The sequence below is a fragment of the Pseudorasbora parva genome, chromosome 5 (genome assembly GCF_024679245.1).
Source record: "Pseudorasbora parva isolate DD20220531a chromosome 5, ASM2467924v1, whole genome shotgun sequence".
In the NCBI taxonomy this organism is placed as follows: domain Eukaryota; kingdom Metazoa; phylum Chordata; class Actinopteri; order Cypriniformes; family Gobionidae; genus Pseudorasbora; species Pseudorasbora parva.
The window spans coordinates 22,726,315-22,745,302 of NC_090176.1; the positions used below are offsets into that span (position 1 = coordinate 22,726,315).

Here is an 18,988-nt window from a genome sequence, read left to right on the forward strand (position 1 = left end):
ATAGTTAGTAGTTAAATGTAGTAGTGTAAATATATTTATGTTGTAAAGTACTAACTATATATATATATATATATATATATATATATATATATATATATATATATATATACATATACACATACAGAGAGAGAGAGAGAGAGAGAGAGTCAGTAGTTAAATGTAGTACTTTACTACAAGTGGAAACAAGCTTCCTTAGTCATAATGTGTGATTAAGAGCTCATATTAAAAACTGATTTTATAGTTAAGTCATGGCAATAACCTATACATCTTTTAAAGACTTGGAGAGCAATATATTACTTTAAGGCATGATCGTCGTCTTTTATTCTCGCTGTAGTAAAATGAAAATGTCCTGGAAAATGATCAAACGAGTGGGAACCCTGTAAATTTCTTTTATTCCCAGATTCCCTTTAGTATGCGTATAATTACTATTGAGCACTTACAATGTGTATAATAATAGGTACAGTGTTCTCAGCCAGGGGTCTGGGAGCCTCAACAAACCATATTTGGTTAAGTTTTTCTTTCCTTTAAATGGCATTTTCTATGGTCTTGGGAAATCCTGGATAAATGAGTTAGCCTAAATTTAAGTGTTATTTCTTGACCTGGAATTTTTTTTTAATTCATTAAAAAGGGTAGAAAAAAACCTTAAATACAACAAGTAAATGTTCGTAATGAAAGAATGCATTTTCCAAACCATTTCTTCACTTTTTCCAGATGCTCTTACACCTATAATGATTTATGTTTATATTTTATTTTGAGTTAGGACAAGACATTCATACACCATTTTGTCACATCATATTCTTAAACACAAACATAGATCTGGAACATGTAGATCAAGTGTGGGATTACCGTGAAGATGAAAGTTAGTTGTTTTAATGAGTGAGAAATATTAACCACCTGTTGTAAAAACAAACACTGCTAGTTACATATGGTACTGTGGTTCTGTGAATTCGAGGTGACCACCAGAGGCGGTGCTAAGCACAGATAGGTTATGAAAATATAACAACGAAGTCCCGTCATCAGGTAGACCAAGCTGCAAGGATTTAAACCGCAGTAGCTCAGTGCCCAGCCTTGGGATGCTTGCTTGCGCATTCAGAATGACAAAGAACTCTGGCGGGAATCTGAAATTCGCAGAACCATTAGGTTTAATTCCTAAGCTCTAGTGGATGACACAGTCATGAGGAATGCCTCCCACCTGTCCGTGACATCCAATGGTTCAAATTGTAATGCACAAAAGAATTTGAGTATAAGTACTAGTCCCACACAGGAAAAGGAGTAAAGCAAACAGGCTTTAAATTTTTTGTAAAGGTTATGAGATACCAAAGAGGACCATCAACTGGAGCATGATCAGCAGATATGGTGGCAACACACTTTTAAGGTAGGAACTGCTTTGTCTTCTAATAGATGTTGTAAGAAACTCCTTTCTTTCAGCACAGTATACTATTAATTCCTTGATCCTCACACCAAGAAGAGAACTTAAAGTGTGCTGCTTAAAGTGTCTGCCACAGCTTAAAGTGTGCTGAAGTAACCCGGCATTAGAAATGGTGTTGATTTTATTGCTGATTCAAAATCACAGTAACAGTGAACTGGACCCAGTTGCCAGACACAATGCTGAAGATGAGCCGGATCCCGATGCCAAACGCACTTATTCAGCTGAGTGAGGTTACTGCTGAGATTGTTTCTGATGAGATGTTGACATAGTTGCCCCAGCAAAAGATTCAGTAGAAGAGGAAACCATGGCTTGGCTGGCCATTGAGGTGCTACTAAATGTACCCTGTGTTTCAACAGGAATGTTTGGTGTAAAGTCTCCCATAGCACTGGAAATGGATAGAATGCATTCTGTCCCAGTAGGCTGGACTTCTCAGACCTGATGCAAACAGGTCCACTTCTGCCTCGCCGACACACTGCCAAATCAACTGCACTATATCTGGGTGAAGCCTCCATTACCCCAGATGTAGCAGATCCCTGGACAGAGCATCTATGACTTGATTGTCCGTTCCTGGAAATTAAACCACACTTATTGAAGCCAGTTCACATTTGATGGCCCTAATGTGGCATTACAGGCAAGAAGCAGCAGGCAGGTCGTCTCTTAGTGATTCTTCATGCAGTACCACCAATGCTGCAATGGATTCAGCCTCGGCCATTGAAGCTTGACTATGGGCTGTCTTTGACTTCCTGATAGGCACATTGGAACCTTTAAGTACACTGGAGAATTCAGTCATGCAGTGCTCTCATGGTGGCATCGTAAACACATTTGCCCAAATGTGCCGCCACCACCTATAGAACTCATTATGTCATCTGGGGAGGCTGGACCTACTCCTGATGAATGCCACCTACAGCAGGCAGGATGGAGAAAACATCTTGAGGGGGGCTTACATGGGATGCACTCATAGAAAGGGCATCCAAATCCATAGTACGTGGAAGTTAGTCATCCTTATCCACTGGTGTAGGCATTGCTGATACTGGGATTGTAAATATTGAAGGCGGTGTTTTACTCTTTGTCGCTGCTGACGCACAACACTAATGAACATGCAGTTGGGGTCTAATTCAGCAAGGCAAATTGGTATCATACAGTGGACATGCAGATCAGTCAAAGTATCTTTTAGTTGTTGAATCACTAAACACTTAGGGCAGCAATCGTGTTCATCATCAAAAAAAAAGAAGCATATTTGCGAACCATTTGCAACTTGAAGGAAAGCTGGAGATGAGAGAGGCATGAACCATGAATCTGTCAATAACATGCCTGTGTTAGTCCTGTATGATCTCAAAAAGTGAGAACATCTGAATCACAATTGATCAAAAACAGGCCTTCGGGTGGCACCTTGTGACAACCTTGATGACAGTGATTGTGCAACAAAATCAAGTGATACAGTATTAGGTTTGTAAGGATGTAGCATTGTGCCACTGTACATCTGACTGATTGCACCTTATATTATCTATGCATCATCTTTATTCTTTTTATAACTGTTTTAGTTTACCTTTGTTCTTGTCTTTGGTTATTGTTATTTTATCTATATATATCCAACTGTATTTTTCTATTTCTTATGCATCTGTTGATTATTATTTTTGGTTAGGGCTGTCTGATTGGAAAAGGAGAGCAGTGTGCTTCAGTCCATTGTGCTTGTGGTAGCAGACAGTGCAAAGAAGCGGACTCAAGTAAGGGCAGGCCCTGCAAGGCATGGGTGACTTCTCCTACAGGAGCTCTTCCTCGACCGACTTGTAAGGTCCAGGAGACATTGCAAACATGCGCCATCTCGGATAGGGGGACCCGAATTTAGAATAAGACGCAAAGGGATCTATTTCTCACCATTTTTTATTTATTTATTTATTTAGTTTCTCTTTACAACTTATTTACTAGTCCTTGTTTTTATTTGAACTCTTACACATGGTATTCTCATTTCTAATGCATATGCTATCACTATTTGAATTAATATCTATGTAAAGCACTTTGAATTGCCATTGGGTATGAAATCTGCTATAAAAATTAACTTGCTTTGCCTTGCAAACCACATTAAGAAGTTACATAGTGTAGCTTTAATGATAAATATTTTTTAAAACTCCGTTCCATTTTTATTGCCTGGAAATGTATAAAAACACTACAGTAATGAGTTATGAAAGACTCAAAACTGGCCTTCATAATTACTGTCTACAAATGTATCCAGTGACAATGACACCGCTCGGTGGCCCAATGTAGTCTCGGAGAATGAAATTATGAACTCAAGGTGTAAAGGCACATACTGTGATCATTGTTTCAGTTGTCCTTAATGTCAACAGTATGCTTTTAGCTGATTGATCTTCCATTTAACATGACTTAATAAGTTAGCAAGTCATAAATGTCTTAAATTCCCATGAGATTTTGTAATGGGTCAGGTTGAGTCATCTTATACATGATTTGTATGAGGTCCTGATTGTGTTGTCTATTACGGGCTGTTGTGAATACACAGCCACTCACAGTTGCAACATTTGTGACTCTCTCTATCTCCCACCCCCCGTCTCACGTTCAGCCCTCTGCGTGCCTGGGCCAGCTTTCTCTCCTGATTTAGCTTGTGCTCAGCGCGCAGCAACGGGAGTACAGCTGAAGTATGCTCCGGTCAGGCCAGCTCAAATACTGAAAACGTTTGTCTCGCAGTGGGACCCCAGAACATGGACCCCCTGACGGAGGTAAGACCCAGTGACCAATGTTTCTGATGAGGTGAATCCTGTTGTGACAACTTGCAATTAAAAACATAATCAGTCAATGTAAATCTTGATGTTTGCTGAAGTTTTAAAGAAATAAAGTCAATCAACAAACTGCCCCCTTCAACCCTCCGGGCTTGTTTCAGTGTTGACAATTTAAAATGAGTGAATTCAACGTATGAATAACTAGTCTTTCTGGTTGCTTTGCACGTTGTGTTTATGTTTGAAGTTATTTTTGGAGATCTGAACAGTGCATGGAGACAAGGCCTCTGTGGAGACAAGTTCAGGGTGAGGTAGAAATATGTAGCATGAAAACATTATTTCTTATAATAATTAACCACATGTGCTTTTCCTGAAAGAAAGAAAAAACATTGCAAGGCAGCAAAAGACTGTTAACATTTTAGGTTTATACTTTGCTTCAGCATAAACAATACTGGTATACACTGAGAATTTGTACCATATGAGTCTGCATGAGAATTGGTTTGGGTTGAATTAATTTTAAGAAATATAATATACCATATGAGGATGTTATATTTTACCTGTCAGTCATACTGTTGAGATAACTCACCCTTCTATGCAGGGTTCTGTGTCAGAATTTCAGTTCTGTATAGAAAAAGAATGACAGTGCTGCAGTTAAGCAATATCACAGTCACAATGCGTAATGGCTGTGATTCGGCTGTAGTCAAAAGGCAGCAGCTAATATACAGATCAACAACATTATTGTGATTGTGTGTAACTTAAGACACAATATTTCGAGTTACTTTGCTCCAACGAAATCCAGCAAAGTGGAGTTGAATCTTTGTTTTTGAACTAATCAGTTAAATGATTCAGTGACTTTTGTTTAATTTCTGAATGAATTATTCTTTTGAACAAATAGGTTAACAATGTTTCAATGGCTCACTCATAAAAACAGTCACTTGTCGCCATGTACTGGTGTAACAATGTAAGCTGCATAAAGAGCCATTGAAAAATCTCAGTAACTAATACTGGAGTGACCAAACCAACAAGTGGAGTGATACAAACAGTGAAAAGCCCCAGATCTGTTGGATTTAAAATTGGTTTAATTTTCTATTCTCAGCTACCTGATGTTGACATTTGCTTTTGATATTTTAAATTGAATAATGAGCTACATAAGGTGATGCTATGTCATCCTCACTTGTTTTTACAGTTTTTTGTTTTTTTGAGTGTATATATCCTTAAAGTGAAAGTCCATATCTTCTCTGTTTTAGTTCCCCTTTGTGGAGGATGAGGGTCTCACCATGAAGAAGACAGGTATCTATCAGTATCTTTTATACACCCTGTGTATTTATTAATTTTAACATTAACCATTTCTTAGCTAGTCTCTGAAATTCAGCTTTAAAGTCCAGTGACTTACTGTATTGTTTATTGAGCTATTTAATTATTTTTTGTTTATTATAATATATATATATATATATATATATGTTTACCCCGGTGTGTGTGTGTATATATATATATATATATATATATATATATATATATATATATATATATACATACACATATACATATACATATATACACACACACACACACCGGGGGAAATAAGTATTTGACACATCAGCATTTTTATCAGTAAGGGGATTTCTAAGTGGACTATTGTCACAAAATTTTCACCAGATGTAGCCATCAAGCCAAATATTGAATTCATACAAAGAAATCAGAACATTTAAGTATACAAGTTGAGTCATAATAAATAAAGTTAAATGACACGGAATAAGTATTGAACACATGAAGATGACAAGGTGCAAAATGGCATAGAAAGCCAGGAGATCGCCTTAAATCTGTCAGTATTGAGAGAGAAATCCTGCCCCCTATCAGTACTAATTGATATCAGCTGCTTTAGTCCTAATTGATGGCCTATAAAGGCTTCTCATTACCCATGAGGCACACAGGAAAGACTTCATGATGGGTAAAAGCAAAGAACTCTCAAGATCTTTGTAATCTTACCATTGAAAAGCATTTTGATGGGAATGGTTATAGGCAGATTTCCAGAATACTGAATGTTTCGGTGAGCATTGTGGGGGCCATTATCCGGAAATGGAAAGAGCGTCAGTTCACCGTAAACCGGCCACGATCAGGTGCTCCACGTAAGATCCCTGTCCGAGCAGTCCAAAGAATAATCAGGAGAGTTCTCCAAGAGCCAAGAACCACTCGGGCAGAACTTCAGGAAGACCTTGCATCAGCAGGTACTGTTGTTTCAAAGAGAACTATAAGCAATGCACTGAACCGCCATGCCATCCATGCACACTCATCACGCAAGACTCCATTGCTAAACAAAAAGCATGTTGATGCTCGGTTAAAGTTTGCGAAAGAGCATTTGGAGAAGCCTGTGGATTATTGGGAGACTATATTTTGGTCAGATGAAAGCAAACTTGAACTTTTTGTCAGTCATTCTACACACCATGTTTGGAGAAGAAATGGCACTGCCCACCACCCCAAGAACACCATACCAAAAGTTAAGTTTGGGGGTGGAAGCATCATGGTTTGGGGCTGCTTTTCAGCAAGGGGTACTGGCAGACTTCATATTATTAAAGGCAGGATGAATGGAGAAATGTACCAGGACATTCTGGATAAAAATCTGCTGCCATCTACCAGAAAGCTGAAAATTAAAAGAGGGTGGACATTTCAGCAAGACAATGATCCCAAACACAAGGCCAAGGAAACAATGAGGTGGTTTCAAAAAAAGAAAATCAAGTTGCTTGAATGGCCCAGTCAATCACCTGTCCTAAATCCCATAGACCATCTATGGAGAGAACTTAAGATCAAAGTTCATAAAAGAAGCCCAAGGAACCTTCAAGATTTAAAGACCATTTGTGTGGAAGAATAGGCCAGAATCACTCCTGAGCAATGCAGATAACTGGTCTCTCCATACAAGAGGCATCTAGAAGCTGTAATCACCAACAAAGGCTTTTCTACAAAGTATTATATAAAGTGTGTTCAATACTTATTCCCAGTGTCATTTCACTTTATTTATTATGTCTCAACTTGTTTACTTAAATGTTCTGATTTCTTTGTATGAATTCAATATTTGGCTTGATGGCTACATCTGGTGAACATTTTGTGTCAATAGCCCACTTAGAACCTTACTGATAAAAATGCTGATGTGTCAAATACTTATTTCCCCCGCTATATGTGTATATGTATGTATGTATGCATATATATACATATATGTGTGTGTATGTGTATATATACATGTATGTGTGTGTGTGTGTGTATATATATATATATATATATATATATATATATATATATATATATATATATATATATATATATATATATATATATATATATATATATATATATATATATATATATATATATATATATATACACACACACACACTCACCTAAAGGATTATTAGGATTAACACCATACTAATACTGTGTTTGACCCCCTTTCACCGAATTTGCATCTCAAAACATTTTTGAATAATTTTTGCTTTGTGGCAGGGAGCATTATCCTGCTAAGAGAGGCCACAGCTATCTTGGAATGCCGTTTCCATGTAAGGGTGTACATTGTCTGCGACAAGCGACAATTCTTAGGTAGGTGGTACGTGTCAAAGTAACATCCACATGGATGGCAGGACTTAAGTTTTGCCAGCAGAACATTGCCCAAAGCATCACACTGCCTCCGCCGGCTTGCTTTCTTCCCATAGTGCTTCCTGGTGCATTGTGTTCCCCAGGTAAGCAACGCACATGCCCCCGGCCATCCATGTGATATAAAAGAAAATGTGAATTATCACACCAGTCCACCTTTTAACATTGCTCCGTGGTCCAGTTCTGATGCTCGCGTGCCCACTGTTGGTTCTTTCAGCAGTGCACAGAGGTCAGCATGGGCACCCTGACTGGTATTTGGCTATAGAGCCTCATATGCAACAAACTGTGATCTTCTGTGTATTCTGAAACCTTTCCGTCAGAACCTACATTAACCTCTTAGGAAATTTGAGCTACAGTAGCTCATCTGTTTTAATCGGACCACACGGGCCAGCCTTCGCTCCCCACTTGCATCAGTGAGCCTTGGCCACCCAGGACCCTGTTGCCGGTTCACCAGTGTTCCTTCCTTGGACCACTTTTGATAGATACTGACCACTGCATTCCAAGGGAACACCCCACAAGAGCTGCAGCTTTAAAGAGATGCTGACCCAGTCGTCTAGCCATTACAATTTGGTCCTTTGTTAAACTTGCTCAAATCCTTACGCTTGCCCATTTTTCAAGCTTCTAACATAACAACTTTGATAATCTCTTCTTCACAGCACCTTAGTGGTTAGTGGGTGGGGTATATTAGGCAGCCAATGAAATGTTTTGCCTCATTGTTATTTACTTCACTTTACTGGTCATAATGTTATGCCTGGTTGGCGTATTTTGTTGTTTTTACCCTCAACAAATTTCTTTCTTTCCATATTTTTTATATAAGTGATTCAATTCTAAATGAAACCACAAAACATTAGTTCGTTTTTTAAATGGATGAGTTGGACCATGCTACGGTAGGGTACATATGATTGTATGAGTGTAGCAGGACTTTTGTCCATCACAACTGCAGACTGACCGACCTGCAGCAGGGGTTTCCCTCTCTGTCTCCCTCTAAAGAACCTCTTCAAGACCCTGACTCAGACGTGTATTCCAAGTTCTTCATGAGTCACTGCTGCTACGATGCCATTCCAACAAGCTCTAAACTGGTCATCTTTGACACAACACTGCAGGTGTGCTTATCTGCTGAAGTCACATCCTGTACTACAGTATTTTATATTCTTGATTGAAAGGTTCAGAGAGCATAAACAGGGATTTTTTTTTATTGATGTGTACAGGTGAAGAAAGCATTCTTTGCAATGGTTGCTAACGGGGTCAGAGCGGCACCTTTATGGGACAGCAAGCTGCAGTGTTTCGTAGGTAAGCAAATGTTAGGGTTCTGCTGAGCCTGTCAAAGTGTTGCTTGTTCAGCTGTGAGCCTGTATCAGATTACTGAAATCTTATAATGTCACTGCAACATCTTAAACCATGTTAATAAAAGCGAACATGTTTCACATATGCTAAAACACTCAGAAATCCCATTAAACCGCTATGTCCCTGCTCTACCATACATTTTATTTTGACTCCTATATATGTAGGGCTTAACATTAACACCCACCAAATGAATTTATATGACATAGGCTATATTTTTTCAACTGTAGTCTTTTAAAAAGGAATATGAAATTATAATCTAAGTGCAGTGTACATATCAAATAATAAACTAAGTGCAATGTTCATACCAAAAATACATATTCAATGCCTATTCAATACTGAAACGCTTCCAGAACTTATTTTCTGTAACTCCAGTTGTGCTTTCTCGCTTTCTTACCTCTCAGACAGTGAGTTGACGCACACAAATCCACCTCCCCTTCACTCGTTTAATTTGCCCGGATAAATATTGTTGGCGTTACAGGGTTTGAATTTTGATGTGGGATTGTGTGCAGTGTGCATATTTTAACTCATTCCCAGAGATTTTGTTCGAAGACTTGAGTTTTCGCTTAAACAGTCAAATACACGCAAAATGTCAAAAGAAAAGTATTCGCATAATTAGACAGTTATGTATTAAGTGAAGGTAACAGTTGAGAAAGAAAATGCATTAGTAATAGTATTATGTATCCGTGCCTCAGACCTTAAAGTAACAGCTGCATAATATACCTGCTGTCAAATTATAAGATAATATAAAAAATATCTTCATGGCAGATTTTTTATGGAAGTGATGGCGCGCTCATGGCTGTTGGACATTGTGTTTCATAACTATTATAAAAATACAACACTAGCCAAAGACATCAATGTGTCATCAAGAGCCACAGGGTTTAATTTGAAGTTGTTTGTGCATGTTTTTTTTTTTTTTTTTTTTACTCTCATAGAATGACAGTCCTTTTTGTATGTAGCCCAGATAAAATGCTTCTGACGCTCTCTGTTGTTCAAGAGTGGCTTGACACAAGGAATGCGACAGCTGAAACCCATGTCTTGCATACGTCTGTGCATAGTGGTTCTTGAAGCACTGACTCCAGCTGCAGTCCACATTTTTTGTGAATTTCCCCCACATTTTTGAGTTATGGGTTTTGTTTCACGATCCTCTCCAGGGTTTGGTTATCTTTATTGCTTGTGCACTTTTTCTACCACATCTTTTCCTTCCCTTCTCCTGTCTATTAATGTGCTTGGACACAGAGCACTGTGAACAACCTGCCTCTTTTGCAATGACCTTTTGCATCTTGCCCTCCTTGTGCAAGGTGTCAGTGGTTGTATTTTGGACAACTGTCAACTCAGCAGTCTTCCCCATGATTCTGTAGCTTACATAACTAGACTGAGAGACCATTTAAAGGCCTGTTTATGTGTTTTGAGTTAATTAGCTGATTAGAATGTGGCACCAGGTGTCTTTTTAATATTGAACCTTTTCACAATATTCAAATTTTCTGAGAGACTTAATTTGGGATTTAGTCTTAGTTGTCAGTTATATTTATCAAAATTAAAAGAAACATTTGAAATATATCAGTCTGTATGTAATGAATTAATTTAATATACAAGTTTCTTTTTTGAATGGAATTAGTAAAATAAATCATATGACTAGCACCTGTAGATGCATTCTAAGATTCTGCTCCCATAGGAATTTTCTGTAAAGCACCGGTTTCCCAAACAGTTGCTCACAATAATCTCACACATCACTCTCAACAGATTTTGACTAAATTGCAGCATTAACACAAAGCAGGTAAGAAACTACTGAAGACTGCTGATGCTGCTGAAAATTCAGCTTTGCTATCGCAGAACTAAATTAGATTTTAAATATGTTAAATTAGAAAAAAGCTGTTTGTAATAAAAAAAAATAATATAAATTGTAATAAAATGTCTAGAATGTACAGTATTTTTGATCAAAATAATGCAACCATGGGGAGCATAAGAGACCTCTTGCCAAACATTAAAAGACCCCAAACTTTTAAAAAATGGTAATATATAAGCAAAGATTAATCATGTATACATACTGTACTGTACGTGTGTGTGTGCTGACACGGCTTTGATTGATCATACTCAGCACCCTGTCCTCTCCAACAGTGTCAGCTTCTAAGTTTAGTATGGCTTCTGGGCGATGGTATCTGGTGGGAAATGGCAGGGTAGATCTCTAATCCCCTGAACCTTCTCTGGAAATAATAATAGCCATGCTAATGAGAGAGCATATCCTCCAACTGAAAGCAAACTTAGGTGCAGGAATGCGTTCTTGTTTCAGTGCATAGTGAGATGTAGTATGTTTATGCTAATGTTAGCCTCTAATTTGCTTAAGAACTTTAAGTTCAGTTCTGTCTGGTCAGTTTTAGATTGGCTTGTGTGAACTCATTGTTGAATTAAATTCAAACCGGAGTTCTCCTGTTTATGTTGCCCTTGTGCTATTTCTGTCTTTGCAGGGATGCTCACCATAACAGACTTTATCAACATTCTCCATCGTTACTACAAATCTCCCTTGGTAACCATATTTAACACCCTTTTGTCCTAATTTATATATAGGGGGAGCTGGGGTTAGTTGTGAAACTTTATACAGAATAATTCTCATGGTGTAGATGTGTTTACATGGCTACAAAAACATTTCAAACACATTTCCTCATATCCTCATATCATTCCTGCTATTGGAGCACTATATGATTTGGATGTGATATGATGCTCTATAATATCTTATTATTGGCTTTTCAGTAAAATGTAGTGAGTAAAATCAAATATGAATTCATGAAAGTTTGAAAAAAACATTTTTATGAAATTAATGCTTCTATTCACAAAAGTGTGATTAAAGTCATAATGTTACACAAGCTTTCGATTTCAAATAAATGCTGTTCTTTTAAACATTCTATTCATTAAAAAGTCATAAAATATAAAATCATGCTCTTTTTCTGCTTTAGGTTCAGATCTATGAGCTGGAGGAACACAAGATTGAAACATGGAGAGGTGATTGCGTATAGTTTTGAAGATAAATATATATGTTATTGTAATGTTTTAAAATAAAAGGTCTATTTTCCCTCTTTCAGAGATCTATCTACAGTATTCTCTCAACTCCCTGATCAGCATCACACCTGAATCCAGGTAAACCAGGACCTCTACCACATATTGTTTGCATTTTCTTGTATCTTTCTAGTGACAAAGAGATGCGTTTTCTGTTGCCAGCCTCTTCAAAGCCATTTATTCCTTACTGAAGAACAAGATTCACCGGCTGCCCGTCATAGATCCAGAATCAGGGAACGTCCTCCACATACTCACCCATAAACGTATCCTCAAGTTCTTACACATCTTTGTAAGTGCTTTTATGCTGTTCTCTTTATATAACCTTGCATTAAATTGTGCACTCAGTCATTTTTACTTCATTAATTTTTATTTATTTATAACTAAATGAAGAGTAATAATGATTTCCACACAAGATGTAAGATGGCGACTTCAGTCATATGTGAAGCTTATAAATAAAAGCCATCAAAATTTAACCTTTATTCAGCTAATTTTATTGGAGAAAACCAGTCTTTATTGGTTTGTAATGCACAATCGAGATTTTCACTAAAGGGCAAAAGCTTTCTCACATGCAAATTTCTCAACAGGTTTGAGTTGCTCATACAGATTTACTACATTGACCAACAGAAAGCTGATTCAAGCTTTGTTTGAAAAAATTACTTATAGCTGCTTCGTACGTCACAATACAATCAACATTGGACAGTGGAGCTTTTTGCCAGCAAATTTTGCTAATGTGACCACACTTTTATTCTAAATGGAGCTGGTCGTATCATGGGAGCTGACATATTATGATGACCTCTCAATAACCAGCACTGTTATTGGACAAAAGTTAATCATGGCTGACTGCAATTTCTGTAATGCCACACACTCGCCACTAGGTATGAACATAAAATCTGCCAACAAAGAATAACCCAAACCATTTTCAACCCAATCTCAAGAAACAATGGAACTGTTACAAGGTGGCAATTTAGAATGAATTTGTAAAATATGATTGATACGGAAACATGCACTTTTTACAGAGGGGAAAAACGTGACTTTATAACTCAATTTATATCAATAGAAAGAAGTCAGAATTGCAAGATATAAACTCCCAATTTTGTGAAAAAAGTCTTAATTACGAAGGACGGTCTATATCTCATAGAAAATGTATATCTCACAATTCTGACTATATTCTTTGCAACTTCAAGTTTATATAATCTAATTCTGACTTTATAAATCGCAATTGCCAGTTTATATCACAATTCTGAGGGGGAAAGGTTAGAAATTTGAGATAAGTCACTTTTTTTCTCTTTTTTTCTCACCGGAAATAAGCTTCCATAGTGAAGCAGATCATAAAAAACCTTACAAATGAGATTGTACAACTTCACCAAAGCGAAAAATTGTTATGAATTGCCATGAGAATCTAGCCTGACAAGCCAGACCCACATCAAGATGTTTGGTCTGGAAATGGTTGTTTTTCAAACTCCCTCTGCACGGCGTGCACGCAATAGGATAGCGCTACAACCAACCAGAGCAAGGAAGGTGAAGCAGAGCTAGTTGATAGATTAAACTTTTGCCTTATCTGGTCGGCAAAACTCTGAACACCCTTCTTCAGAATGACTTCAGTGTCATTCTTTTCTCAGAGAAAAGCTTAACTCCAAGTCTTCCAGAGTCGCGGTTAAAGCTGAATCGAAAGACCGCCGTTCGCCAGCTTCTGTGTTTACTAAAAGCACGCAAGCGCAACTCGGCCATCATTATGTTAAGCCCCGCCCACTGACTCTATACACAATGTGATTGGCCCGACCAGAGTTTGGTTTTTACAGCTCAGAAGTGTATTGAGAGTTGCTAGACGACACTCGCGGCAGATTAGATTTGCTGCTGCTAGGGTGCATCTAGATTTGTCGGCTAATGAGAATGTGTTGGTGCTTTTAATACTGTATGTAACATAAGGTCCTTATGTTGACCCTCACCATAGATCTGTACCAAACTTTGAATATTTGCTTGATGATTCTCAGGGCTCTATGATCCCCAAGCCACGATTCTTACAGAAGCGGATTGAGGAAGTGGAAATCGGAACGTTCAAGAGTATCGCCACTATCAGGGAGACAGAAACCGTTTATGACGCTTTATCAGTATTTGTAGAGCGACGGGTCTCAGCCCTGCCCGTCATCAACGAGCAAGGTACTGAGTGTGACTGTTTGTTTGTTTTTCAACCAAAAGTATGTCATGTGTCTTACTTTCTGAGTGGTTTCTGATATTTTTCATTTTCTTTAGGGAAAGTGGTGGCACTTTACTCCAGATTTGATGTCATTGTACGTAGACTCACATCCACACATTTCAATGATAGTGTAACAGAAAATAACTTTCATGTTTTCCTGATTCTTCAACAGAATTTGGCTGCACAGAAAAGCTACAACAACCTGAACATGACGATGCAGGAGGCCATTCAGGGCCGCTGGTGCTGCATTGAGGGGGTGCTGAAATGTTACCCTCATGAAACACTCGAAACCATTATTGATCGCATCGCCGAGGCAGAGGTATTAGAACAAATAGTTGCCATGTTACATATAACATTGACGGCTCATTCTTTGGGTGTTTATTGCATTCAAGAATTGATGGCTTGTTTTTTAATCATATCAAGTGAAACATGGCATCAACTGTGCTCAGACTATGGTCCATATGCTCTTTCAGGTTCACCGTCTAGTGCTGGTGGACACGGAGGATGTGGTGAGGGGAATTGTCTCGCTTTCTGATTTGCTTCAGGCGCTGGTTCTGACTCCTGCAGGCGTTGAAGCACTTTTCTCTTAACGCCAGTGGAGGGCTCCCTCTCCACCATCATCCTCATTTCCTATTCTCTCATACCAGGTAGGCAGACTGTCTTCTTTCCTTGTGGTGCTGTATTTCTCTCTTCATCTTTCAGATAAACATCCTATAATAATAATAATAATAAATGTATTTATAATGCACTTTATATTAAACAAAATCTCAAAGTGCTACAGAATTAAAAACAATCAACAACAATAAATAAATAAGTAAATGAATAAACTAAAATAAATAAAAACTGAAAAAAATAAAATAAAGAAGTAACAATTCAATTAAAAGCTCTGCTAAAAAGTGGGTTTTAAGGTGGGTTTTAAGAAAAAGTGGAGTCCGCAGGTGGTCAGGGAGAGCATTCCACAGACTGGGGGCTGCAGAGCAGAAGGTGGTATCAAATGGTACCAAAGCTGTCACTACCCTAACGAAGGGTGCATTTTAGGAGCTTAAAGTAACATTATATATTATGCTTAATATTATTACCTAAAATGTACATTTGGTATGGTATATTACACTCTTAAAAATAAGTTTCCAAAAGGGGGTTTTCTAAGTGATGCCATACAAGAATAATTATTTGGTTCCCCAAATGTTGTTCCCCAAACTCTAATGTTGTTCCACACCCGAAAGACGTTCATCTTTGGAACACAGAGTTTTCTGTCTCGCCATTGAAAAGGTGTGTACAGTATACTCTCCCTTTCCAGAAGGACCAGAAAGGGAATAAAAACATTATCAAAGTAGTCCATATGTGACATCTGTGGGTTAGTTAGAATCTCTTGAAGCATGGAAAATACATTTTGGTCCCAAAATAACAAAAACTACGACTTTATTCAGCATCGTCTTCTTTTCCGTGTTTGTTTTCAATCCGTGTTCGCAACTGCGCAGTGACGCTGCTGATGTGTTATCTGGTGCGTGCGAGTTTCGTTTATAGTCTGAGGGAGACTGCACAGTCAGGAACTGCAGATTTCATATTTAAAAAAAATAATAATAATTAAACCATTTTCAACTTCTATCAACTTTTTTCTCTGCAACAATAATCTGCCCAGGGTCGTCTTTAAAATAAAACCAAATTTAAGTCTGCTACAAAGCTTAAAAAAACAGTCATTAATAAGAACATTTTAATAATCTGAAGAACATGTTTTCTTTTATGTATAAATAACATCTTGTGTTATTTATAATGTTTGCATTGGAGTGCATGGACTATTTAGGTATCTTTTACATTAGGTATCTATTACATCTTTCAAATTACCCAAGAGAAATACTATTCCTATTACTGTGACCAAAACATGCATGGACATTAATGTAGATCATGCATACTGCGAGTGCAGGAACATTTGTGAAGAATAAAGGAATGATGCGTATTCTTACATAATTTTGTTTTCCAGAATTTTGTCGCAAAGCAAACCATGAGCCTTGAAGATGAATGCTTGAAGACAGAAAGTGTAAATATTTTTAATGTTCTGGGCAGTTTGGGATTTGATGTTTTACTTTAAACATGTCTAATCTTATTTTGCAATTTAACTTTTATATTTGTATAATTTATTAAAGATTTATAATCACATAATCATCTGCATTGTGCTAGTTCTACATCAGATAAAACTACAGACATTTAGCATGTAATAATGATAAATTATCTCTCTTTATAACACTTCTGTTAGAAAATGTATTGACACCCCACCCCCCCAATATCATCAGATTCTCATGTCATTTAGTCATAAAGTTCATTGGGGTGTTCCTGCAGACTTTCTCAATGGATTGACAATGTTATATAGCACAATTGCTCTTTTTTCCTACCACATACAACATGTTTAATGCAGTGGTTATACTGTGATATTATTTTGTTTAATACAAAGTTGTCACGTAAAAGATTTGCTCAAAATGGCTTTGAATGAATGATTCCAGATGCACCAAGATAGCTGAAGTAATATATTTCTTCCTCTGGATATAGAAAATCTCCACCATTTTTGTGATCATATTTAAAGACACTAATTAGTTCCATTTTATATTAGGTGTCTTTAACTATGCATTTACATAAAAAAATATGTTGTTAGGTACAGTGCACTTACTGTGTTCATGTTTTATTGCAGAATAATTTTGGTATGCATATACACTATATTGCCAAAAGTATTGGGTCACCCCTTCAAATAATTGAATTCCGGTGTTCCAATCACTTCCATGACCACAGATGTACAAATTCAAGCACCTAGGCATGCAGACGCTTCTACAAACATCTGTGAAAGAATGGGTCACTCTCAGGAGCTCAGTGAATTAAAGTGTGGTGCAGTGATAGGTTGCAACCTGTGCAATAAATCCATTTGTGAAATGTCCTCACTATTAAATATTCAAGTGGAAGCGATTGGGAACCAACAGCAACTCATCCACGAAGTGGTAGGCCACATAAAATCAGAGCAGGGTCAGCGCATGCTGAGGTGCACAGTGCACAGAAGTCGCCAACTTTCTGCAGAGTCGATAGCTACAGACTTTCTTCTTCATGTGGCCTTCATATTACCTCAAGAACATGGAATGGATTTGCATGGCTGAGCAGCTGCATTCAAGTCTTACATCACCAAGTGCAATGCAAAGCGTTGAATGCAGTGGTGTAAAGCACGCCACCACTGGACTCGAGCAGCGAAGACATGTTCTCTGGAGTGACGAATCATGCTTCTCTATCTGGCAATCCGATGGACAAGTCTGGGTTTGATGGTTGCCAGGAGAACAGTACTTGCCTAGCTGCATTGTGTCAAGTGTAAAGTTTGGTGGAGAGTGATTATGGTGTACGGTTGTTTTTCAGGGATTGGGCTTGGCCCCTTAGTTCCAGTGAAAGGAACTCAAGACATTTTGGACAATTTCATGTTCATGCGCATGTAAAGGCAGGCTTCCCAAAACCTTTGGCAATAGTGTATGTGATATAGGTACAGTGTTAAACATGAATGTACGCAATAAATGCATTGTATCAAATGATTCTTTTAAATCTTAGTACATCGTAGTTAAAGACACTTAATATAAAGTGTGACCCAGTAATTAATAAGAACACATTTTAACCTGAGGCAATTTAAGGCCTCACACTTTTAGAAGAAACAAAAATATATATAAAATTCATAATTTATATGTTTTTAAAATATTATTTGTTATATTTATTTTTATAATATTTTGGTACAAGAAAATAAATAATCCAGCCTTGTGATGGCAAATGTTTGAGTTGTTGGTGCAAATATTTACCAGAGGTGGATCATTGTACATCCTGCTTTTCACTGTCAGCAAACAGTGTCAGGCACTTTTCACTTGCTACAGTAAGTAGTTAATTTGCATCAACTGTGTTTCAAACCAGTTTCAAAACTTACATTACAGATACTAAAGATACTGAAGATACTACTTAAGACATTGCCCCTTAAAGTGAATGCTGTTAAAACTAATTTAAACTAAACACTGTATGTTAACGTTACATAAGGATAGTTATAGTTAAGATGAACTGACAGTACTACTTGTTCTACTTGTGGTAATGCATGTGTAACATTAGGATAGTTCACACAAAAATGAAATTGTCATTATTTACTCACCCTCATGTTGTTCCAAACATTTATGAGTTTCTTTGTTCTGTTGAACAGAAAATAAGATATTGTGAAGAATGTGGGTAATCAAACAGTTGACGGTAACCATTGACTTTCATGGGGGAAAAAATACTATGGAAGTCAGTGGGGTCCATCAACTGTTTGGTTACCTATATTCTTACAATATATCTTATTTTGTGTTCAACAGAAGAATGAAACTCTAAAGGTTTCGAACAACTTGAGTGTGAGCAATGACAGACTAGTTGTTTTTTGGAATGCTCCCTTTAAGGATTTAACATTAAATAAAGATTGATAAATGCTGTTCAATTTGCATTGCATTAACTGATGTATAAAAACTTACTGTAAAGTGATACCACCAAAGTACAGCTGGAGAAGGACTGCCAAATGTTGCTTTATGTCTTCAGGGATATTTTCAATCTGATAAGGGAGAATGGTTGTTTAAGTGC

The 18,988-nt window shown here is 37.4% G+C and overlaps 1 protein-coding gene across 5 annotated transcripts; it reads left to right on the forward strand.

Moving 5' to 3' along the window:
• Positions 1 to 4,014: 4,014 nt before the first annotated feature.
• Positions 4,015 to 18,520, forward strand: prkag3b (protein kinase, AMP-activated, gamma 3b non-catalytic subunit). Of its 5 annotated transcripts, XM_067444951.1 has the most exons (14): positions 4,068 to 4,158; positions 4,402 to 4,461; positions 5,403 to 5,445; positions 8,785 to 8,897; positions 9,003 to 9,084; positions 11,601 to 11,659; positions 12,087 to 12,132; positions 12,213 to 12,267; positions 12,349 to 12,475; positions 14,178 to 14,343; positions 14,437 to 14,474; positions 14,553 to 14,699; positions 14,854 to 15,027; positions 16,359 to 18,520. In XM_067444951.1, exons 1-13 carry the CDS (start codon positions 4,141 to 4,143, stop codon positions 14,968 to 14,970), a joined length of 1,071 nt encoding a protein of 356 aa, XP_067301052.1. In that variant the 5' UTR covers positions 4,068 to 4,140; the 3' UTR covers positions 14,971 to 15,027; positions 16,359 to 18,520. The 5 variants fall into 5 exon arrangements, with proteins under 5 accessions (XP_067301053.1, XP_067301054.1, XP_067301052.1 ...); XM_067444952.1 differs by lacking the exon at positions 4,402 to 4,461 and having other exon boundaries at positions 4,015 to 4,158; XM_067444953.1 differs by lacking the exon at positions 4,402 to 4,461 and having other exon boundaries at positions 4,062 to 4,158; positions 8,757 to 8,897.
• The last annotated feature ends 468 nt before the right edge of the window (positions 18,521 to 18,988 follow it).

What these genes read in the sequence shown, in the direction of transcription:
- prkag3b (XM_067444951.1), top strand. An exon ending in TCTGTGGAGACAAGTTCAGG is followed by an intron (nt 4,462 to 5,402) that starts GTGAGGTAGAAA and finishes TCTCTGTTTTAG; the next exon opens with TTCCCCTTTGTGGAGGATGA. An exon ending in AGCATCACACCTGAATCCAG is followed by an intron (nt 12,268 to 12,348) that starts GTAAACCAGGAC and finishes TTCTGTTGCCAG; the next exon opens with CCTCTTCAAAGCCATTTATT.